This window comes from Panthera uncia (genome assembly GCF_023721935.1).
Source record: "Panthera uncia isolate 11264 chromosome C1 unlocalized genomic scaffold, Puncia_PCG_1.0 HiC_scaffold_4, whole genome shotgun sequence".
NCBI lineage: Eukaryota > Metazoa > Chordata > Mammalia > Carnivora > Felidae > Panthera > Panthera uncia.
Window position 1 is genome coordinate 10,599,825 of NW_026057585.1, and position 25,493 is coordinate 10,625,317.

The following is a 25,493-nucleotide window of genomic DNA, read 5'->3' on the forward strand; positions in this document are numbered from 1 at the left end:
TCATATGACATACTAAAATACAATTTAAATCATTCAACATGAAAAGATAATCTTTAATCTTCAATTAGATTACTTCTGTTACTCCTAGGAAAGAGATAATAATATTCTATCAGAAGGTGAAAAATGAACATGATGTTTGTTTTTGCCTCTTTAGAAAAATTATTTATCCAAAATAATAAATAAAATTATTTATCAAAAAATAAGAAGGTAATAGACTATTAAAACTAATAAAGACAAAGGATAAAAGCAGCTTTAAAGGGAACAGTGCATAAAGCAACAGAAGTATTCTGTTTCTTTTTTTGAGATGTTTATGATTTTTAAATTACTATTAAGTTTTGCCATTGGAAAAATAATTACTGAACTTTAAAATTTAATTTTAAAAATTAAATTACAGAATTATAGTTTCTAAAAAGTAGTAGAGCAAAGCTGAAAAAGCTACTACACATCACACTACTTGGTCAAGAGAAGGTCAATAAGGGGATGAAGCTCTTTCTCAGATAATATTTCAGACACAGAGCAAGGACATAACCAATTATCTTCTCAATTGATACAGCAAAAGCACAGGACAAAATCCAATATTCATTCCTGATAAAAACTCAGCAAATTAGGAATGGAAAGAAATAGCCTCAACTTGATAAAGAACATCTGTGAAAAACTTACAGCCAACATCATATTTAATGATGAAAAACTGAGCATTTTCCCCCTTTCCCCTTGTCAAGAACAAGACAACGGTATTCTCACCACTCTGACATGGTACTGGGGGTTCTAGCCAATGCAATAATGCAAGAAAAATAAAAAGCATTTAGATTAGGAAAAAAAAAAGTAAAACTGTCTTTACTTGCAGTCATGATTATTTGTAGAAAATCCAATTATTTGTATAAAATAGCTTTTTATAAAAAAAGCTATTAGAACTATTAAGTGAGTGTAGCAAGTCTGCAGGATAATGAATCTATATGAAATCAATTTTATTTTTGTATAACAATAATAGTCAGAAATTAAAATTAAAAAACAACACCATTTATAATATCATAAAAAATAGGAAATAGTTAGGGATAAATCTGACAAAAGATGGGAAAGACCTATACACTAAAAACTATAAAGCACTGCTGAGAGACCTAAATAAATAGAGAGAAATACCATTGTCATGGATTAGAAAATATAATATTGTTAGATGTCTATTCTCCCCAAATTTATCTATAGATTCAATGCAATCCCAATAAAAATCCCAATATGATTTTTGGAGAAACTGATGAGCTGATTCTAAGATTCATATAGAAATGCCAAGGAGCATGAATAACCAAAACAACTTTGAAAAAAACCCCACAAGTTGGAAGATTAACACTATCTTATTTTAAGATTTACCACAGTAATCAAGAAAATACAGTACTGGCATCAAGGTAAATCAATGGAACGAAACAAAGAGTCCAGAAACAAACCTACAAATATATGGAAAACTGATGTGACAAAGATGCCAAGGCCATTCTACAGAGGAAGGACAGTCTTTTCAACAAATAGTGTTAGAACAATTGGACATCCATATGAAAAGACTTTGATCCATATGTTGTACTATATAATATATTAATTAATTGAAGTTGTATCATAGATCTAAGTGTAAAGCTTAAAACTATAAAATTACAGAAAAAAAAACATAGGAGGAAACCTTTCTGACCTTGGTTTAGGAAAAGAAGCAAAATCCATAAAAGAAACATTGATAAATTGATTTCATTAAAATGAAAACCTTTTGCTTTTCAAAGGATATAGTTAAGAGAATGAAATGACAAGCCACCAACTAGGAGAAAATATTTGCAAGATATGTATCTAATAAATGACTTGGATCTAGATAGATCAGAAATCCTCAAAACCCAATAATGAAAAAACAACTCAATTTTAAAAATGGCCAAAATTTTGAACAAATCAGAGAACAATATAGACGGTGAAAAAGCTCATGAAAAGATGCTCAACATCATTAATCAAAAAGGAAATGCAAAATAAAACTACAGTGAGATATTATATACCTATGAGAAAGGCTAAGATTAAAAAGAGTGGCCATACAGGGTGCTGATGAGGGTGTGGAGCAACGAGACTTAGACATGACATACATGACAGGTGGGAATGTAAAGTGACATGACCACTTTGGAAAACAGTTTGGCAGTTTCTTAAAACAACAACAACAACAACAACAACAACAACAACAACAACAGCAACAGCAACAATAGACATACACCCACTAGGTAATACAGCCATTCCATTCGTAGGTATTTATCCAAGAGAAATGAAAGCATATGTCTATATAAACCCTGGTATGTGAATGTTCAAAGCGGTTTTATTTGCAGAAGTCCCAAAGTGGAAACAATGAAAATGTTCATCAACCGATGTGGAGCATACATACAATAGAACGCTACTCAGTAATAAAAGGAATGAACTATTAATACAATAAAAACATGGATAAATCTTGGGGCACCTCGGTGGCTCAGTCGGTTGAGTGTCCGACTTCGGCTCAGGTCATGATCTCACAGTTTGTGGGTTCAAGCCCCGCATCAGGCTCTGTGCTGACTGCTTGCTCAGAGCCTGGAGCCTGCTTCAGATTCTGTTTCCTTCTCTCTCTGCCCCTCCCCTGCTCACGCTTTGTCTCAGTTTCTCAAAAATAAATAAAATGTAAAAAAAAAAAAAAAAATTAAAAAAAAAAACATGGATAAATCTCAAGATAATCACACTGAGTGAAGTAACAGGACAGAAAATGGTACATTTTATAGGATTCTACTTATATAAAATTCTAGGAAATGTAAACTAATCTCTAGTAGATTAGTGGTTTGGGTGAGGATGTAGGAAGGAGTGGGGATGGTTAGGTAAAAGGGTTACAGAGGAATATTTGCAAGGGGAGATTGGATATATTCATTATCTTGATTGTAGTAATGGTTTCATGAGGGAATACATCTAACAAGTATCAATTTATATACATTAAATATATGCAGCTTACTGTATGTCAATTATACCTCAATAAGCTGTTTAGAAAAACAAAATATAGGGGCGCCTGGGTGACTCAGTTGGTTGACAGTCTGACTTCAGCTCAGATCATGATCTCATGGTTCATGAGCTTGAGCACTGTGTTGGGGTCTGTGCTGACAGTTCAGAGCCTGGAGCCTGCTTCGGATTCTGTCTCCTCCTCTCTCTGCCCCTCCCCTGCTTGTGCGCACACTGGCTCTCTCTCACTCTCTCTCAAAAATAAACATTAAAAAAATGAAAAAAAAAAGAACAACAAAGTATAACAACAGTATGCCAAATCAAACCATAGAAAAATACACAAAGAAATCAATGGGAAAAAAATCGATTCTAAAAAGGCTTCCACATTGTCCCTGTATTTCCTGTTTTCATTATAGGGGTGAGAGGGGATATAACATAACATCTGTTTAATGCCCCAGAACACACCCTTAACCCTTGCTGTCTGAAAATACACACTTTTGGTGGTGGGGGTAGGGATAGATCATCTCAAAGCCAACAATTCCTAAAAGAAACACAAGCTAAAGTATAAGCCCTGTTGACAACAAAGACTTAATCTAAAGATTAATCTTTCTTATGAAGAACAGCATTATTATCAGTATTTCTTGCTTTATGGAATATACTTTTGTTCCAAAATGGGTGGACTGTAAAACCTATGTTCTAATAATAAGAAGAGTAAATGAACACTGGGCACCTCAAATAGCATTTGGTATCTCATTTAATCCTCCCCAAACCCGTATCATTTTACTGATAAAGCTTACAGGGTAAATAACTGGCTTAATGTACACGATTAAATAGTAGTGTGCTAACCTTTTGATTTGAAAGCTTCATGCTCTTAACAGCTACACTTAACTGAATATTCTAATTGATAGCTTTGTAGACTGCCTAGTAATTATCTTTATGTTTCTTTTTTTAAAAAGCTAGGATTTCACTTATATACTTTACTCAGAGAGTAGGAATTAAAAATATCAGCCAATCCACTAAATAAATAGATAAATAAATAATAAAATATGTCCCAAACAGCCCACTGATTTCTTTCTTTTTCTCTCTCTTTCTTTTCTCTCTCTTTTCTTTCTTTCTTTTCTTTCTTTCTTTCTTTCTTTCTTTCTTTCTTTCTTTCTTTCTAAGTTTATTTATTTATTTTGGTGGGGGGGAGGAACAGAGAAAGAGGGAGAGAGAATCCCAAGCAGACTCTACACTCAGCCCAGAGCCCGACATGGGGCTTGGATGCTCAACCAACTGAGCCACCCAAGTGCCCTTATTTTCCAAAATTTTTAAATGGCCATGATGTCCTCTGTCTTCTTCTGGAGTAGTTAGTCCTTGCTGGGAAGCCATCTCCCAGATCTGCTTGGAATTAATGAGCTGAGGCTCTCTTGCTCAACTGTGTGATTCTACCCCAGCTTCCCCTAGACAGTTGGTTCATGAGCAATGTAATTTGCTTTTGATGTGGAAGGGACTCCTATAGTGTTCTTATTCATGAAGACAAACTGGTCAAAGAGAAAGACTTTCATAAAGAATGTTTTTCTCTGACATAATCCCTTGTAAAACAGAAAATCACTTTATATAAAAGTTCAATTAGGACCAAATACAGTATAAATGGCCTCTGTAACAATTAGACTTGAAATACAGAAGAGCTGAATATGACACTATTTTCTATTGACTTTCCTGGTTCCATGCCAAACATGTCTTGGCTGCAACAGAAGAGTGAGGAGGCTTTTATATCTTGGGGAGAAAAAGACCATAACCACAGTGGGGGCTCTAGAAGGGTGTAGCTGCAATCTGGCACTTTAGCAGAGATTCTGGAAAATGAATGAAGCTCTTTTATAATTATAACTCTGTATGTAGGATCTGGGAACTTTATAATAAATATAACCCTATAACCCTATATAAATGCAACCCTTGCCAATGTGACCTACTATTTATTTAGCAGCAACAGTGAACCATATGGTTTTATTCAGATATGCAAGGTTGAAGAACAGATTTTATGTCCAGGAAAAAAAATCTATTTTGAAGGTAAAGAGGGAAAGACAAAGGTAAGCTCTTTTACTTAAACAGAAAGAAAAAAAACCCATCATAACTATTTCAAAACCTTTTCAACCCACTAAGCATGAATTACTAAAGAATAATAAAGGAAGAAAATTAGTAAGCTGCCTTATTAGTCCAAGAAGTCCAACAAGTTGTCAAACAAGAATTATAGAAATTATAACAGTAAAATCTGTATAGGTTACAGAACCCAAACAAATAAACAAAAATAAAAAACAAAAAGCTACTCTACAAGTAAAAAGAGAGTTCATTTGAACTTTAAGAATCTTGTATGGCAGTTGCTTTTCTTGAAGGCCTGAAACAGTTTTGACCCCAGCTGCTACTTACTTTATCTAACAATAGACTGCTTCAAGACGTATCACTTCTGGCCAAGCTATTCATTTCAACTTAAACTGCATATAGCTCAAGCCTCAGAAGATAACTTTATCACCTCCGAGCCATATGCAGACTAAACACAACACTTGTGCCTGATTCTGAATGGTATCTTATATCCAAAAGTTCCCTTAATTATAGCTCTTCCTTCTCAAGCTGCTCTTTCAACTTGTCAGAAGCTGCCTAAAGTCACTAACATTGGATCTATGCAGAAAAAATATATTTTAGGACAACATGTGCAACAAGGACCGACACATCTGTTGACGTTAAAACCAGAAGGCAGTGTGTTGCGGCCACATGAGAACAAGCTGTAAAATTTAGTAATTCACAACATTCACTTTAAAATGTTATGGCAATCTTTTATTTATTTATTTATTTATTTATTTATAATTTTTTTAAGTTTATTTATTTTGAGAGAGATAGTGTGAGTGGGGGAGGGGCAGGGGGGGAGGGAGAGGGGGGGGGAGAGAGAGAGAGAGAGAGAGAGAGAGAGAGAGAGAGAGAGAGAGAGAATCCCAAGCAGGCTCTGCACTGTCAGCACAGAGCCTGATGTGGGGCTCGAACTCAGGAAACCCTGATATCATGACCTGAGCTGAAATGGAGAGTTGGACACTTAACTGACTGAGCCACTCAGGAGCCCCTTATGGCAATCTTTTAAAGCAACAAATCACAATGGCACCATCATTTCCTCTATTCAACAAATATTTATTGAGTGTCTATATGTTAGGCACTAAGCTGGGTGCTGAGGGTATAATGATTAGCAAAATGGGCACACAAAAGCTCTACAGGTTTGTGTGGTTTCTGAGGCTGAAAAGCAAAGAGAAGGTAAGGTCAGCCTGATTTTTCCATTAGAGGCAGCCAGCCCCCCACCCCTACCTCAGTTGTGGAAGGGTTGAAGTCCACAAGTTTCTGTAAAAGTCAACTGTAATCTGTAGGGGGAACCGCTTCCCGGAGTCCTCCTGCCCATAGCAGTAGATTCTCAGGTGAGTCTGTTTAACACATTAACAAACTATTGTAGTTTTCTAAAATCTGATTGCTATTTATAATGGCTCCTAGAAAATGCTTTCTGGGTTTTAAAAGGAGCCATCACCATGAACCAAGAGCTTCCTGGTGCAGCCCAGGCAGTGAACTCTTCAGGTTCTAAGCTGATGACGCCTATCCACACGAGAGCCAGGGTCACAGATGAGAACCAAGAGAAAGAAGTGGGAAAACAACAGGCTATAGGAGTGAGGATTGAGGAACGATCTCAAATTTTCCCCGATTCTTTTTTCTCTTCTCTTCATTGAGCAGATAAACCCGGGATAAAAAATGGGAGGGTGTCCTGGGTTTAACCAGGTTAGGACTACTGGTAACAATGGGATAGGGTTATGAAAAATAGAATAGTTTCCAGCGATGTACAGGGAAAGAAAGAAAATTCACCAATAGTGACAAAAGGGAAGGCCTGTGGAGGTGGCAAAAATGAATCACCAGCCAGAGTGAATATTTATATGCAATATGTGCTGGCAGGGGAGTCATTAAAAAACTAGGCACTATTGAGGGCACACTAGAGGCATCCATTCATATTATTAGCGACCAATGACCGTTCCTTGGATATGGCATATACTATATGCACTGAAAGAATATACATAAAGGGAAAAAAAATGAATCCTACACTGTTGGGAGTATTTGCAATGCCGGGCAAATACTTGCAGTGTTACACACAGATACTAGTTATTAATCATTTATTCTTATCTCAGAGAAGGAAGCTTTGCTCCAGAGAGACTAAATGACTTGACCAAAATCATAGTTCTAATTACTGGTATGGAAGGCAAAGACTCAGGCAATGACCTTTAACGTATGTGCCTTGGCACGTGTCGAAGCCATAAACATGTGATTCCCTGGGAAGCTACGCAAACCAAGACTGAAGTAAGCAGGGAAAGGAAGAAAATATGACCGACTCCATCCCCCCACATCAGAAGGGAATCACCTCATGCACTCTGGAGAGGGAAACCACTGGAAATTACTTATCACACGTTACAAAGCTACGAGGGAAAGCCAACAAACAAAAATCCAATAGTTTTCAGTGATAAACTACCCTAAGGCATATTTATTAGACAGAAATGTCAGTCTTTTTCGGTCAGCCTTGAAAGACAAACTAGCACGTCACTTTAAATTTAATAGCATATAGAAATAACGGTTTAGATTTTATTTTTATCACAATTATAATTTCAGAGTAATCCAAGAAAAGACTACCCAGGTTTGAATAAATGAACACATTTACTCTTCTATCACTGCAGGAAGGGAAAAGGCAAGCTAGAGAAGAGAAAAGCTATAGCTTTTTGTATGAACTCGACTGAGTGGTTATTGTTAGCTACTCAGGAAATCACTGATTCTCTGAGCCTCCTGGAATGGCAATGAGAAAATTATCTTTGTTGCTATAAAAAATGTCTTCAACAATGGAGGGTCATATGAACACATACGAAATACTAATGCAATATTTAAGAAGGAGCTAGGATAATTTTGAAAAGGGAAAACAACAAAGTACTTCATAAACCTTTTACCAGTGAGCTTCAAAATGTACACTGATAACAGAGAACAAACTGAGGGTTGGTGGGGGTGGGGCAAATGGGTGATGGGCATGAAGAAGGGCACTTGCTGGGATGAGCACTGGGTATCATATGTAAGTGATGAATCACTGGGCTCTACTCCTGAAGCCAGGACTACACTGTATGTTAACTAACTTGAGAAGAAAAAACAAAACAAAACAAAACCAGATGTATATCGATACAAGCTCTAACTAAAACTGGAAACTACAAAAATCTTGTTAGATCCTTAGACCGGGTGTATTTTGCAGGGGCTCTGCTCTCTCCAGCATGCTCAAGTCTCTCTCCTTTGGTCACTTGTCCTCCTTCTCCTCTTCCTGCTGCTCAGATACTCTTACTGTCTTTTCTTCGCCTCTCCAAGTCTGATCTCAGGACAGACTGGGAAACACTCTTACAGAGGTGTAAGGGATTCACAATACCTGAGTTATACTCCCTTGTATTTTTTCAATTAGACTTTGTTTTTTAGAGCAGTTTTAGGCTTACAGAAAAATTGAGTGGAAAGTAGAGTTTCCATATAACACACACCCACTTCCCCCACCCCTTGTGTCTTAGCAGATATCACACACTAAAACAAACGAATCCTTCAACAGGGGTCTAGAAAATCCAGAGATGGTCTTCATGGAGTCCTTGATCTCCCAGATATTATATACTGAATTTTGGTATATGGCTGTATATATATGTTTTTAGGAAGCAGGTTTCATCAGGTTCTGAAGCAGTTGGCATTCAAAAATGGCTAAGGCCTCTAAGCTAAAAAAATGACGTTCAAGATCCAGACTAAAGGAAATATTTTGGAGTCGGAAAGGCTTTACCAGTGTCCCTAAAATTATACCACGCAAGGTAGCTGCGGGAGCAAGTATCAGTGTGTATATCCAGGCCTCTAACTTCAACAGGGGCTATAGAAATACCTTGGTTAAAGAAATTACAACCAATGCAACGACTTTCAAAACATACGATGACCTCTTTTTTTCTTTTAACGTACCTTTAAAGCCTCTATCACAAGGTCCCTTGCTTCAAGCTCTCCTTCAAGAATACTGAATAGTGTTAGGAGTTCAGGCTTGCTGAGCTTTTCCAGATTCATCCTGAAAGCCTAAAACAAAGACAATGATCAGACAATCTCCAGAAGACAGAGTTGGTTTGATACGGCTAAGGAAAAAAAATAAAGTGAGTCACACAAGGAAAGAGCCACAATCACAGCATAAAATGCCTTAAGGCAGCAAATGGTTAGAATTAAGTTTAAAAAAAAATGGGAGCTTTCTGATGTTAATCATAAACTGAGCAGTAAGAGAAAATAAAATTCACCTTAAGTATGAATTTCGTCATCACTCACAAAGATTAATTTTCCATCATTTTTCCTCCAGGCATATTTACAAACATCCTGGGAGGTCTCAGAAAGAATTAGTCACTAGTTTTGTTCACCAGAAGTGCAGGTAAAATTGTGTTACAGTGAACACTATTTCACCGAAAAATTGTTAGAGCATGAAAAGATTTCTCAGTTTTAGATAACCGAATTCCTAAACTGTATATAAAACATTCTGGCATCCCTCTGAAGTTGGTTGAAATGAAATTTAAGCAAAGAGAATGTCTGGTGGCAGTATGGGAGAAATTTTTCTTTTAAACTGTCTGTCTACTTTCACAGGGAACCTCAATGCAACCATATACAAATATACTTTTACGTAGTTTCTTAAAATATATTGTCGTTTAAACATCTTCATTGGACAGGCTACTACTAACTGAATTTATCTGACTCCCCAAGTTCCCGTTTCTATGAAGTCCTGCATCTTTTGAGACATGTTAAATGGCAAACCGCATAGCACAAACTCAATCCTTTCCACAAGATTAATTTTTCAAAAGCCACATATAGACAGAAGTTAGATTGCCAGACAATTTTCAAAGGGTCTTCTGACAGGGTGCACAGTGAGATACATTTTTGAACTTCCAAAGCTGAGTAAATACTCCTTTCCTTCTCCTGTATTGTACTTGCAAATTGTCACTTCCATATAGTTTTCTTTAAAGGGAATTACAACATGACAAGTTCACACACCCTCCCGTAATTCCCAACTCTTATGAGCACATTAAATTTTAGGAGGCACACAAAAGAGTCATTGATTCCTTCCAGACCTACTGCCTCTAAGTGCAGGAAAGCATGTAGAAAAGGCACACTTCACTGTGTTGTCAGATTATGTTCCAGGACATGCTGTACAAATCTTTTGCCACATGGCAAAATATGTTCAATCAAACTTCAGCTCTGCTGACTTTCTAACTACTGAGTTTTAGCAACTAGTGAGTGATCCTCACTTCAGCATTACAGAAGACATCTCACAACAGGTATTTTACAAATAAATAAAAACAAAAACAAAACCCCACACCTAATAAAGCTACACTTAATTTAAGCTATGTTGGAAAGAGGGGCGCCTGGGTGGCTCAGTTGTTTAAGTGTCCGACTTTGGCTCAGGTCATGATCTCATGGTTTGTGTGTTCGAGCCTCACGTCAGGCTCCGTGCTGACAGCTTGCTCAGAGCCTGGAGCCTGCTCTGGATTCTGTCTCCCTTTCTCTCTGCCCCTCCCTGGCTCACACTCTGTCTCTGTCTCTCTCAAAAATAAATAAACATTAAAAAAAATTTTAAAAAAAGATATGTTGGAAAGAGCATGCAGCTTTGCAGACAGATGGATGTCAGGTCTGCATTTTCAGGTCTGCATCTTCTAGTTGTGGGATTTCTTTCTCTTTTCTTTTTTTTTTTTTTACGTTTATTTATTTTTGAGAGACAAGAGAGAGACAGAGCATAAGTGGGGCAGGGGCAGAGAGAGAAGGAGACAGAGAATCCAAAGCAGGATCCAGGCTGAGTTGTCAGCACAGAGCCCGACGCGGGGCTCGAACTCAAAAATCAGTTGAGTCACACTGGTTTCTTAGATAAAACCCTTCCCCCTCTTCCTGAAGGTTTCATATTTTAATATCTCAGAAATTATAAAGCAGAGGGAAAATCTCATCATTTTAAGCCCATCCTCTTCCCTCCCATGATGTTCAGCAGAATAATGGGCATCTATGAAGGTACTCTGTAAATACCAACCACACTGAGTAAATCAACTGGATGGAGAAGCACCAAAGTAAAGATGATGGTGTTCAGGCATATTCTTTTTTCCTTCAGTATCTTTGTAGTCCTTAAATACTCTTATTTAGAGATTTAAAACTGGGGCTTAAGGAAGCAATGTGATGTGAGTAAAGCATGACAGACGGGGGGGGTGAGGAGTATAGAATTTTAGTCTGAGCTCTGCTACTAAGCAACTCTGTGACTTTGAGGACAAAAAGTACCCAGTTAGACTGGCACGCAGCCTCCTCACAGGTAAAATCAGCCTAGATAATCTCTAAAGTCCTTCTTGGTTCCATTTAAGCTTTCATGGGTAAAAATCAAGAATTGTTAGAGAATCCAATGAACTAAGACTAAAGTGAATATACAAAGAACTAAAACCGACTGTACCTAAATCAAAGTCTTGTATCTGCTGTAATAAACACACATCCTCATAAAGGAGTAAAATTGAAACACTCTTTAGAGCCACTTTAATTATAAAGGAGTCCAGCCCTGACAAGAAAAAATTCCATTCTTTGTCAATGGTATAAAGAATAATATTCTTGTTATCTACATTTATAAATCACTTCTGCACACAAATTTCAATATCTGGCACATCCTGCCAATATGTGCCCGTTCACCCAGCTTAGTGTCTACATGAAGTGAAGACAATGCAAATCTGACACAGGAGGAAGAAAAGGGCCACAGCTATGTGACTGAAAAGCAATAGGTCTGTTTGTACATGTTCCCATTACCTTTCTTTATCAATATTAAAATTCAACAGTTCTTTGCTGTTCTTTATTATTTGAATCTAATCTCAATACATAAGACATCATGATAAATTTAATATATGAAAGATAGTAAAACCGTACTGTTGCAGGATGATGGTGATATTCCTGGGAGTGGGGACGGAAGTGGGAGTGGGGGGGGTGATACTGACCTGATAATCGGTGGTCACACTTTAGTCCTCAAGTATAAATTCTCAAGGTTTTCTTCAGTTAAAATTTGGGAAAATTGACAAATATACTCAAAATGCCATCAGCATGGTGGAAAAGTGTCCAATGCTGCAAAATAATAAGAAATTTATTGTCTATGTGACCATACTATAAACGATTTGATAAATCCCATGAATGTCAACTGTCATTGCAGCTGGTAAGGCCTGACAGGTGTAGGTTGACACAGAAAGAAGAAAATAGCCACTTCTTCAAGTTGAGGCTGAGTAATATAGGAAACATACCATGAATCTCACTTCCCTTTTGCAATTATCATTAGGGAAGGTGAGGGCTTTCAAAATCTTTTTTTTATGTTTATTTATTTTGAGAGAGAGTGCACGCGAGTGGGGGAGATGCAGAGAATGAGGGAGAGAATCCGAAGAGGGCTCTTTGCTGACGCAGGGAGGGGGAACTCAATCTCATGAGCTCATGACCTGAGCCCAAATCAAGAGTCAGACACTTAACCGACTGAGCCACCCAGGCACCCTCAAAATCTTTTTTACTTTAAAATGTCCAATGCTGTTTCAAGGACTAATTTATGAATGTCCTAGAAGAGAAAAGACAGTCTCCCTGAATTGACAAAAGCCTATTTGCTTAAATCACCATGATTTATGCACAATATGCTCAGAGAAAAATAACATAATTACAACCCAACTTTTCAAACTGCTAAATTTGTGTAAGGTACACGCTTATCCCCTCACCTCCTGCTAATCAGTGAACAAACAAATCAACCTGTCACCACCTGGACTTTGTCTGTAAGGCTAATGACTCATCCCAGCTCCTACTTTTCCCCGTTTCTTTTTTCCAACATTAGGTGTTGAATTATATGCCAACTTTTGGTGTATGTTTTCCTAATAGATCAGACCCAGCAAGCTTTTAAAAAAAAATGATAGGCTTTAAATTTTATTTGATAAACCATAATTTTTGTCTTGAACTTTACGGCACTCAGTCTTAAATGAAACTCCAGTTTCTGCCTAATATATAAATTACGTGGCCCGAGACTTTCAGAAAAAGGCTGCTGCTGCTAGCTCCAAACTAATCATCAGAAATATGATTGCCAGATTTTTGGCATGCCATATTGTAGTCTACAGACATGCTCTCTACTTGTTTTCTAAATGAGCTGTTACTTGTCACTGTCATCATCCATTAAGTGACTTTGAAAGACAAGATCATTTCAACCAGATGCTCAGCTCATTCCTTCCACTTGAATCTCTCCAAGATGCAACTTTCCTTAGAGTTTAGTGGCAGATATGTTTGTCTAAGGAACACTACAGTCTATAAACTTGAAATAAAAACCAGTGGTGGACAAGTTGTCTGGATACATTATCATATGCTGTGGTACAGCATACTAGCTGTAGCTATTATATTAAGCTTTATAGTTTTCTCAATTAAAAAATAAATACAGGGGCAACTGGCTGGCTCAGTTGATACAGCATGTGACTCTTGATCTCAGGGTTGACTCTTGATCTCAAGGTTGTGGGTTCAAGCCCCACATTGGGTGAGGAGCCTACTTAAAAAAAAATAATAAAATAAAATAAATTTAAAAATATAAATATATATGTATATATAAGAAAAAAAGATAAATGATACATATTTTAAGACCCTGGAAAAATAAGCCTATTCATGGGATAAGTACGAAACTTATTTTTAGGTTATCAATAAGTGATTGCAAACATCAGTTTTGCCCAGAGGACCATTCGGTCTGTTCACATGCTACTTTCCATCAAGTAAGGGCCAACAGGAGTGCAGGAGTCTTCTCCACAAACTTTTATGTGCCAACAGTCACAAGGGCTGTGGCTCTCAAGAAGGGCACCCTCATCCACCACTGAACTTCCTAAATGGCACTGCCAATTTTGCCCTGAAGGTGCATTGCCGTGGCTTAGGCTCTGTTCATTTTATTCTGACCTTTTCCCTTCCCTGGATAATGCTCAAGCTCCATTCATTCTAGTTCTGGTCGTTCCTTCTCCTTCTTGAGGAGGTCCCAGCTTTTGCTCTGGAACTCTGAATGAATCCTCCAGGAGAGCAGGCATTGTTGCCTCTTCACCACAGAGATTGGTTGGCAGAAAAAGAAACACCCCAAACAATCTCTATAGCTGTGTAAGCAGTAGGGCAGGGTGGAGTGGAACACAAGAGGGATGTTTGTCTATCTAGTATCAGGGCGTGTGTATGTCTTTATGTGGAACCGAAGACTTGATTTCTAAATGGTGAATGATATGGGGCATGAAAGAGGGAAAACAACATTTTTGGATGAGTCTTAGATATTTCTGGATATAGAAACACTTAAAAAAATCTACACAGATCTGTTTTCTTTTTTTTCTTTCCTTAAGTCAACTTGTCTAGTATAAAAAACAAATCAGTTGTTTTACCCAGAAAATCATGCTTGCAACACTGGATAAAAATCACTTCTTTATTTTATACTCAGATGTCAAATTGAAGAAATTTATACTTGGGCTACAACTGACTGGGATTCAGGCCATTTAGTAAGTTTTTAGTATTAGCAATAAGATATGAGCAAAGATATAAAGCAAATTTGCTTCAATTATGTAAGGATTTTCACATACATATCAGCTAGGCCAAGGAGGCCAATTAATTCTTAAAATTCAGAGTCAACACCGCCACACAAAATGGGTGTTTTTTTGACAGCTTTCCACTAGATAATGTACTTCCTTAAAAACCCAGAATATATGGAATTTAAAAAATCAAATAAACATGTCCTATTTATAAACATTCAATCTAAATATGGACAAAAATGCACTGCTATTTTTAAAAATGTATCCAAAGCATCCTATTATCTGGGGGTGGAAGGCGTTGACATATTACCTTGACTATCTCAAAAAGATTGAGGTTTCTCCAGCCTCTGGCGCTTCTGGTTTTCCAGAAGCGTTATTTATGCATCTGGGGATAAGAGTGGGATACCTCTCATTCCACTTTTGGCATTTTAGGATTAGGCTAGGGGAGAAAAACATGTCAAAATACTATCAGAAGATAATTTTCTGACCTAGAAAGCATATCTTTTGTACATTTACCTAAGAGAGCTGTTTTTGCTATTATTATTTACAAAGATTCTAAAACCAAGGCATAAAAACAAATCTCATTTTATTGAATTCTACAGCACTAAGCAATATAAGCTTTACTACATATGTCAAATCAATCTTTCAGTTGAAGATAAATGATATTCCGGACTATTTGGATCCTTACGTGTCTATGTGTTACAATTTAAATGCTTGGACTAAATTGGGTGCCTGCCCTCATTCATATATTGAAGTCCTGATCTCCAGACACCTCCGAATGTGATGCATTTGGAGATAGGGTCCTTAAAGAGGTAATTAAGTTTAAATGAAGTTATTAGGGTGGGCCATAATCTAATAGGGCTGTGTCTTTATAAGAGGAGGAAATTTGGACACAAACATGGGACAGGGAAAGACCACGTGAAGATGCAGGTGGAAGATGGCCATCTCCGAGTCAAAGACAGAGGCCTCAGAAGAAACCAATCCTGCTGACACACTGATTTCTGACTTCTAGCCTCCGGGATTGTGAGACAATAAATTTCTATTGTTTAAGCCAGCTGGTCTGTGGGACCTTGCTATGGTGGCCTGAGCACACTACTGCAACATGCACTTTTAAACGCTATTAGAACAGCTAGATCTAAGACTTCCCCTTACCGGGAGAGTGCTGGAACATATTGCTCAGAATGCCTTTTGTTTGTCCTATTGCTATCAATTTGCTTTTTCCAGCCACACTATAGACAGTATTCTATAAAACAGGATGGTTTTGACACAGTTTCAGAAATTACAAATTTCAGGATCCTGAAATGTAATATGAATAACGCACTTAGAAACTGCAACAGTGCTAAGGGATCAAGATGCTTGTGTATCCAATCCTGTCAATATAGACTTTGAGGCAGGCCTCAAGAAACCAGTTCTGGGTCAACATTTAAATATACTTTCAGTTCTCTATTCAAACACATTCTATTCAAAGCAGATTCTAGGATACCAGATTTTCTGGATTTATGCTTGGTACAGAAATGAATGATATAATTGAGCCTATTCATCACCACCACCTCAGAGTTTTATAGCATAGTTTTCTAAGAAGAATTCAAGCAGGAATAGTAATAACAAAAAAGACAAACATTTATTGAGCTAAATAAAAACAAAACAGAAAAGATAAACATTAATGTGTTCCAGGCAGTGTTGCAAGTACTTGACGCAAATTAATTCAATCCTCACAACAAGCTTGGATGACAGATGCTATAACCATCGCCAACCCCCCCATTTTATAGATTGGAAAAGTGAGGCACAGAGGCTAAATAACTTGCTCAAAGTCTCAGATCTAGTATGTGGCAGAAATAGGACTTGAACCAAGGTAACTGGATTTCAAGGCCTTCCTTAGTAACTACTGCTACTTGGTAACCATCATTCACATCTGATCTCATTTTATCCGCTTTAGGAATTGTGTGGTAGAAAAACCTCAGCTAAAACGAGATTCACAAAGCTGGAAGGGACCTGAGAAATAATCTAATTCAGCATTCTCCATTTTACAGATGAAAACTGAGGCCAGGGTTGTTAAGTGACTTACTGAAGATTATAGTTACACAGTAAAACTAGGTCTAACACTTACGTCTTTTTAAGATCCAGTCTGATCCACTTTCTGGGACACCATGATGATATCAGGTTTTTGTTTTGTTTAGCTCTAAGACTTAGGCATCTCTAGTTGTATCTCTCTGTGTGTGAATGTCTGTCTCTTTATCTCACTATGTGTATATGTCTGTTTCTCTCACTGTCTCTCTTATTTGTTGCCAACAAGATTTATATGTATATTGAGGAAAAGAAGGAAGTGGCTCATGCCCATAAACAAACATTCAAACATCTCTTCCCCAAAATGAGGACATTTAGCACAAGGCTATTAAAAACAAGTCTGTCTACCTGGATATCTGTTTACACCCTTTCAAGTACTCTCGTCTGAGACAAGACCGAACCAGAAGAACTACATTAATTAAGCTACTGGAATGTATGTTAATGAAAATGAATAATAGATTTTATGTTAATATTTTGCATTAAAAAGTATGTCATTTAACATTAGAAAAATACCAGAAGCATGAAGTATATTTGTATATTTGTAAATATATGTCAGTTGGCTTTCTTTAGTTAAAATGAAATTATAACATGATTTCATTGACATATGTATGTGTATCTGTCTGTATTATCTATGTCCATCATTCCCCTAAATTTTTGTTTTTCTGAAATAATGCCACCTGAGTCGTAAAATACCACAATGAAGGAAAAATAACATATAGATTGATTTTCTTTCCAGTAAAATGATTCATGGGCCACAATTCCAGGAGCAGCCTGAAATGCAAAAACCCTTCATATGTCAATGTAGAAGGAAGTTATGGACTCCATCAGGATTCCACACTGGAAAGAAACAGAATGTATAGTATGGAAGATGAACCAGAAAACAGTCAAGGGATTTGTGTTGTAGCCATGCTCATAACCCGGCTCTCTGGGAACTGCAAAAAATCCCACAATGAATATTATAACTGATGGTGGTTTTTTACTTTTTAAATTCTGATTTCGAAATTTTTTTAATGTTTATTTTTGAGAGAGAGAGAGAGAGAGGGGAGGGGGCAGAGAGGGAGGCAGAGAATCCAAAGCAGGCTCTGCACTGTCAGCGCAAAGCCCAAAGTGGGGCCTGAACCAATGAACCCGAGATCATGACCTGAATTGAGGTTGACCACTCAACTGACTGAGCTACTCAGGCACCCCTTAAAGTGTCTTCTAAATCAGAGATCATTGATTTTATTTTTTTGTTTGCTTGTTTTTTGTTTTGTTTTGGGGGGGGGGGGGTTAAAAAATTTAACAATTTGGTATCAGCTGAAAATTACCAACAACAGACCGAGCAATTGTTCTTTGCTCCAAAGTTCTTCAGGGACAGTAATTCTCCTAAGAGGCAGCATGTCAATGAAAAGCTGCACGTGCTTTGGAATATGACACGCCCAGGTTTACATCCTGGCTCTGCTACTTCATAGTACCTCGATCCACTTAACCTCTGAATTTGTTCTTCATCTATAAAATGGGATGACACCACCGACTCTAACAGGATACTGAACAGTTAAAATGAGTGACTGGTCAGTTCTCATCCCTGGAGTACATATTTGGTTTCATCAGCAAGGATAATGAAGTTTTCCTTTTGCGATGAGTTGCCAGTTTCTATCATTCGTGTTGTCTAATTTAGAAATCAAAAACAAGTTTACTCCTGACTTGGCAGGTTGATTTGCTCCAGGAAGGAGATGGCCTGGCCAGTTTCTGGGAAAGTCTGGGAGAGACACGGTTCAGGCCAATGGTTATCTCCATACTTGGGCAAAGAAAAGGACATTCTTCTGCCTACACTAGCTTTTTGTGACTTCCAGACACAGGTGAAAACCATATCTTTGCTTCCACAGAATCTGTATAGCTTTTAATTAAGTCACAATACATTTTTAAAAGTTTATTTATTTATTTATTTTTGAGACAGAGAGAGCAAGCAGGGAGGAGCAAAAAGAGAGGGAGAGAGAGAATCCCAAACTGATGTGGGGCTCAAACTCATGAACCATGAGACCATGACCTGAGCTGAAATCAAGAGTCAGACAATACCTAACTAACTGAACCAGGCTCCCCTAACCAAGTCACAATTTTAACTTAATGACTGAGAAACTGATTTTCTAAACATATCACAGCTATTTTTTACATTATATTAAATGCATAGTGCATATGTATCTATATCCATAGTCCAGGAGCAGTTATCACATTCAGCTGTTCTGTTTATATATCTGTCTTCTTAAGACTTTGCTCTCTTAGACAAATCCTCTGTCCTAATCAACTTGATGAAACTTAGCACCTAGCAGTGTGGTTCTCAGGGGTATTCAAAAAATGCTAGTTGGAAAAGAAATGTACAGCATAGTACCTTGAATTACAGCCAACAAGACTGGAGTTTCTCTTTTAGCAAACGAGAAGCCAGTAAACATTTTTAACCAGGTGAGCATCATAGTGAAAGCATAGTTTTAGGAAGGTTAAGGCTTGAAGGACAGAGCTGATTGATGTATGGGAAACTGGAAACAGGAAAAGTAGGCAGGAGAAAACTGTAACAGCATAGGTATGAGGCTAAAATGTGTGAACTAGGATGGTAGCAGTAAGGATGCACGAGAAATATCGATGCGAGAGACTCCATGCAGAATTTACAGTAACTTGGTACTGGCTCCATTTAAGGAGGTGAGAGGGGAAATAATCCCAGATCAGCTGAGCTTGTAGACTGTCTGACTCCAATAATGACGCCATTAACACAAACAGGGATGTTAGAAAAGGAACTGGTTTTGGGGGAAAATGATGACTGATATGAGGCATGCTGAATAAGAAGTTAATTACTCAGTAAACTTCCCAAGAGGAACAAATGCGTTAAGAGTCAGTGTGGTGAAAGCTAAAGGTCTAGAAGTGAAGTCTTTAGGGGGTAAGGCCTTTTAAGAGAATTTCTTCTGTGCCTTCAATTTAAGAACAAGAGGCAATAGGAAGAAACTGATACATCAGACTAGACCTGATCATTTTTGTACCCCCAAATATTAGATCACTGAAGAACCAGATTGGTTCTGTCGTTACTCCTGTACCATCTACCCCAACAGTAGGGACTAGTTAGCAGAAATTAAGAGATGGGGCACCCCTACCTTCCACACCTCCCGACAACAAAGTTAGTGCTTCTCTCTTCTTTCTGCAACTTACTTGTCACTTACCCTTCCTTCTTCTCTCCTTTATAACTTACAGTTCCTATCTCTTGTTAAAAGAGTTCCTGGCTCCTCCTGGCTTTCGCCAGTCCTGGGATGGCAGACCCATAGAACTCTTCAGCCTCACCCTCCCCAAGCAGCTTTATGCAAAGGACCCAAGCAGATGCTCTCAAGGCTCAGGGTCAGAAGGGGGGGGGGGGGGTTGGTGTGTATAAACCCTGTCATCCTGTGCTGTCCTATTTTCCTTTCTAGTTTCTACTGAACTCAGTAACAATTAAGGATAACATTCTTTGTGGCTCGGCAAGTCAGAAAGGATTCATTGAGCAGAAGGGATACATTTAGATTGGGAACTCTGGCTTTGGACCTGAAATACAGACTTTGGAAATACTTGGCAGGGAGGAACCATATTACTGCATTCTCTACTTCAATGCCTGCTTGTAGTCCTGTCTTCCTCAACCCACACACGACTGTCCTGGATTCCCCCCAACTCCACTCTTAACTGCCATCCATTGTTTCTTCTCACCGGTTCCTAGGATTGCTCCTTACTTTGGGGGACAATGGGGAAGTTGTCTTCAGAAGGCAAAAAACACTTTTGATCAAAATTACCACTGAAAATCCTTTAAATCTCACAGAAGGTACAACCCTGTATCGTCACAATGTCCACAAAACCATGTATATGACTCTGAGGATGGAGGCACTTAAGATTGTAGAGTTTGGAGTATGACAATGGACAATTCAGAGAAGACACCAGATGGTTGAATCCCTTGCCTTTCTTTTTCTCGGGCCAGAAAAACTCAAGAAAGGTAATTTGCGTGACAAAATTATGAAACCCACACTCTATGAGACAGACACACACACTCTCCTAAAAATCCTTGCATCAGATGTTTGAGATCACGACACGTATAAGCTTTGTTTTCCTCAACTCAGGAATCTTAGCTATATATTGAAATACTTAAAACCAACTGAATGAAAACTAAAACCATACACAAATTCTTCGTCTTTGCTAAAATGCTAAGGGAGTAAAAGAATGTTTAATATTAAATTCTGTAACTCACAGGAAAGTGCTAAAAACGACAGCAATAACACCTACTAATATTGTGTGCTTCTTACATGCCAGGGACCTTGCTCTGTGATATATATATATATATATATATATATATATATATATATATATATATATATGATACATATGATACATATGTATATGATATATATATATATATAATTAGTTCATGTAAACCTTAAAAAAACACCTCTAAAAATTATTTCTATGTCGCAGTTGAGGAAAATGGGATATGGTGAGATAGAAAACTCTGCCTTTGCCTGGGTCACATAGTAAAAGAGCCGAAGAGTTGGGATTTGAACCCAGGTTTGCCTTTGGAGTCTGTGCTGTCAATTTCCATACTCCATGGCCTCACAATAAATAAGCCATTTTCTCACTGAAATGCTCTGAACTGAAACTTAGAAGATGTGATCTTTAGTTATTAGCAGCAAACATTCAGGAAATAAGAAAAAATAGCCTTTAGAAACAAGCTGACAAGCCATTCCCGGGTCAACCACCACAGACGGGACAGATTTCCTCTAGAAACAAACAAATAAATAAATCTCTGCTTCTCATATCATGCCACCAAACACCAATTCAATGGCAATCCCTCGAAACACCACTCTACTCCACTCAGAAAAGCCAAGAATTCCAATCCTGTTCTGCAAATTAACTGGTAGCACTGCAAACCTGATTTTGCCAAGACAAAAATCCACTGTAGACTGAACACATTATGCCCACCATAATCAGTTTGCATGATTCTTTTTAACGTTTATTTATTTTTGAGACAGAGAGAGACAGAGCATGAACAGGGGAGGGTCAGAGAGAGAGGGAGACACAGAATCTGAAACAGGCTCCAGGCTCTGAGCTGTCAGCACAGAGCTCGACGCAGGGCTCGAACTCACGGACCACGAGATCATGACCTGAGCCGAAGTCGGACGCTGAACCGACTGAGCCACCCAGGCACCCCTGCATGATTCTTTTATTTATTTACTTATTTATTTTAAGAGAGAGCACACGCATGTGTGGCAGAGAGAGGGAGACAGAGGATCCGAAGCAGGCTCTGCACTGACAGAGCAGAGCCTGATGTGGGGCTTAAACTCCCGAACTGCAAGTTCATGACCTACGCTGAAGCCAGCCGGTTAGCTTAACTGACTGAGCCACCCACCCAGGCACCCAAGTCTGCAGGCTTCCATTCAGGAACCCAATACTATTTGTGTCCCTATTCATGTATTTAGGGCTAGTTCAGAAAAGCACAAAATCAACTAAAAATTCACTTAAAAAAATTCCCAAAGTAGCTCAGTAACTTGTCAAAATCAAACACTCAGAACCTGTTCTTAAAAAACAGCAATCAGTTCCTAGTGTGCTCTCTTAAATTTACCTCATTCCACTCAGGTCAGATTCTTAGAAAAATAAAACCCTAAAATGACTAGCAGTGATTACATTAGCAAGTCTGCTTCAAATTTCATTACAGCAAAATTATACATGTAAACATCAGACATTTTCGTATAGGAAATTCAGCATTTTAAAGTCACTTAAGATACTGGAGTTTCATAAGACATCAGATAGGGAAAATAAAGTTACATCAAGGCAAAAAGAAATGGGCTGCTTATACTAAGTTTATACCTTATCAGTAATTTGTCTTTCTAGTCTACCATAAGGGGACTGCTTCAAACTAAATTCAACAAACACTTATTAAGTCAAACTATGTCCCAGGCACAGGGAAAGACTCAAAGCTTTTAAAAAAATTACTACTACCTGCTCTCAAATAATTTATAATCTAGTGACACAGATTGGACATATACATAAATATCCTCTGCATACAATGTTTTTCTTCACCTAATGACCAAACAGTTGTTGAAAAAGGCAGAGGAAGGATTTCCAAGACCCAAACATGTATCAGACGGGTCTTGCTTATTATGCCAAATAATCAAAGAGAATTATTTGCTCTTTCCTCTCTGCTCATTAAGGCCCTGGTAATCACCCCTGCTTTGGTTTCTTTAGTCTCTTACCTTAGTTTATTTTCTGTTCTCCACTCATGTAATAAGATATCTTTTTGGGATTTCCTGTTCTGCTTTTAGCTTTTTCCGCTGCTATTGCTGGGGGCCCGTGTCTTACCCTCCTATCGCAGTACACTTTGTGTTTGCTGGGGAGACCTACCGCACAGTTTTTTCTTTGTGCTTTTTTATTGGAGATCTGGAAACAATCACGGAACAGATCTGTGAGCACTAAGAGTGGCTCTGAAAACTTCGAATCTAACTATTGAAAACTAATAATCTTCCGGAAGTCTACCTACAGAAAGTCTAATCAGGAAGGTAAGAGACGGCGTTATAATTGCCTGCTATGATTCCAACTCCTTGCATCTCATTGCTATGAGCCTGGCTACAGAGAACAGTAGTAAGATGGACTTCAGAATGAGAGCAAAACAATGTTAAAAAATACAGCAAATATTAATACCTGGAAGTGCTACCAATAGATGATTACTGGGGATTCATGGTCATTAACATCAGGCTAAAATCATCAATACTTTGCACCTGCTGAAATGAAGGTCAACTTGACAAAGGCTTTATCAGCACAATACAGAGACACTTCTTGGTAGTTACAAGTATGTAAATAGCCGGAATTAACCTTGCTTTTATTTATCCTGATCTCTGAGATTTAAAACTTGCTCTTACTTTTCATCCGCTAAATGTTGGTAGGTGATACTGGTCTTGTAAAACCAATCAACAACATCATGTATGTATCAGTTTCCCCTGGAGGGAAAAACCCACCATAAAAGAAGGGCTAGAGAGTAACCAAAGGCCTAGGGACCGGATTAATCATAAACCTAGATGGCTGAACCTGAATTTTCCTCAAACACTTCCTGTCTTTTGTTTCAACAGAACTACACCTTCAAGGTTAACTGCAGTCTCCCTGAGCAATGGACCAGCCCACCCTAGAGTGGGAAACACTCATTCCTAATCCAATGCTCATTATTTACTTATCGACACTGTTTTAACAGAAAACACGCTCCTATTCACTGACAGTCAAACAATATACACTGCATTCTACCCCACGAAAGGCCAACTCTGCAGATATCCAACACACCCACCTCAATGTTAAACATAAAAGGATGGTTTTTCCTCAAGTTCCTAGGGCAGATACAGGATAGAAAGCAAAAATGAAACGCAACCCAAACCTAAAAAACCCTCGGAAGTTAGGTTCTCCCTCAAGGAACCGACTGAGGGAACCTTCCACTGAGGGAAGGTACCTTTAAGGGTGATGGGGAAGTGGGGAGTTACTATTTCTCCTTCCTCCAGAGTCTAGAACAGTCCCAAAGCGGGTGAGCTCTCGACCCCTGCGCCCCCCACCCCCACCCCGGGAACAGAGGATCCGAGGGGCTTCAGGAGGAGGGCTGAGGATCAGAGAATGGGGGATGGGAAGAACTGAAGTGGGGGAAGGCCGCTTCGTCTCTCAGAGCTGGTTGTCTAGGTCGGATCTTGATTTCTGCTTCGCTCACTTCTCTTTTTTGGAAAACAGTGATTTTATTTTACGCATGAAACTAGCTCTGATCCCACTCTAGCGAGCAGGGACAAGTGTAGGGAGGGATGTCTGGCCTCCCGGGGGTACAAAATGGGGGCGGGGGCGGCGGCAGCCTAGAGAATGGAAACCTGTGCGCCCTCCCCAAGACTGAGGCGCTGGGCGAGAGGATCCCTTAAGCGAGGGGTGTCAGGAGGGAAGCCCCTTCTGCGGAGCTGGGATTGACCGGGGACAATAAGTAGTTGCGAGGACCCTCGGAGGATGAGGAGCCGCCTCCTCGGGGAATACCGGGAGGCGGAGGAGAGGGCCCCGCCCCCTCAGGGGATGGGAGAGAGCGCCAGTTGGGACTGTGGCGGGACGACACCGGTAGTCCTACCCTTGCTTTTCTCTCGGGAACCCGGCCTCCCAGCCACCCCCAAACCCCAGCCCCGGCGGCTCCTACCTCTTCCCGGCGCTCCGGGCTCCGCTCCCCGCCGCCTCCGCCACCCGCTCCCATCCACAGCCCCCGGAGACCCCGCCCCTCAACCGCCAGGCGGGGGCACTGGCATTCGCCAGGGCCAATCGTCACCTCGCTTCCTCAGCCCAGGCACCAATGCGCGCGGGCTGGAGGAGGGGCTTCTCCAATGTCATTTTGGCTCCTCCCGGGGCCCCAAGATCCCTTTTGTTTGGGGAGAGCCAGGCTGGGATTGAGCTCGCGTCACTTCCTGGAGGAAGCGCCCTCCTCCGGCCCGGGCTCCGGGGTGGGCTCGCGCCCCTCCCGGCTCCGCTTCTGCAACTTTCCACCTTGCGTGCGGCTTCTGGGCAGCGCGGTGGCGAGTGTTTCGTGCTTTACCCTACTGGTCTGGGAAGCTTAGGAATGGCGGGCTTTGGGTGCCCAGATTGATTGGGCATATTAACGCTTCATTTTATCCAAAATGTTAATCAATAAAGTGTCCTTTTGGTGTCTGCATTAGAATTAGTTGTTGAAAAGCCGGTAACGTGGCTTTTCTGTCTCTTGGACAAGCTTGTGGGTGTGGTGCTAGAAGCTAGAGCGCAAAGATGGTAAACCTGGAGACAGTCCCCGCCCCACCCTGCCCTTCTTTTCCCACATTACGTTTGGAAGAGAACTACTGGCACTGGAGCCCCCGGCGCGGGGAT

The 25,493-nt window shown here is 39.2% G+C and overlaps 1 protein-coding gene across 2 annotated transcripts in view; it reads right to left on the reverse strand.

The window, feature by feature from the left end:
- Positions 1 to 25,117, reverse strand: part of CTTNBP2NL (CTTNBP2 N-terminal like) — a 52,036-nt gene extending 26,919 nt beyond the window's left edge. The window contains exons 1-3 of one of the 2 annotated variants that reach the window (XM_049616540.1): positions 24,799 to 25,117; positions 11,997 to 12,120; positions 8,974 to 9,081 (exon numbers count right to left, since the gene is read on the reverse strand). In XM_049616540.1, the coding sequence (XP_049472497.1) occupies positions 8,974 to 9,072 (99 nt within the window). In that variant the 5' untranslated portion in view covers positions 9,073 to 9,081; positions 11,997 to 12,120; positions 24,799 to 25,117. Of the gene's footprint in view, positions 1 to 8,973; positions 10,017 to 11,996; positions 12,121 to 24,798 lie in introns of those variants that run through there. The other variant, XM_049616541.1, reaches the window with a different exon arrangement.
- Positions 25,118 to 25,493: the final 376 nt, after the last annotated feature.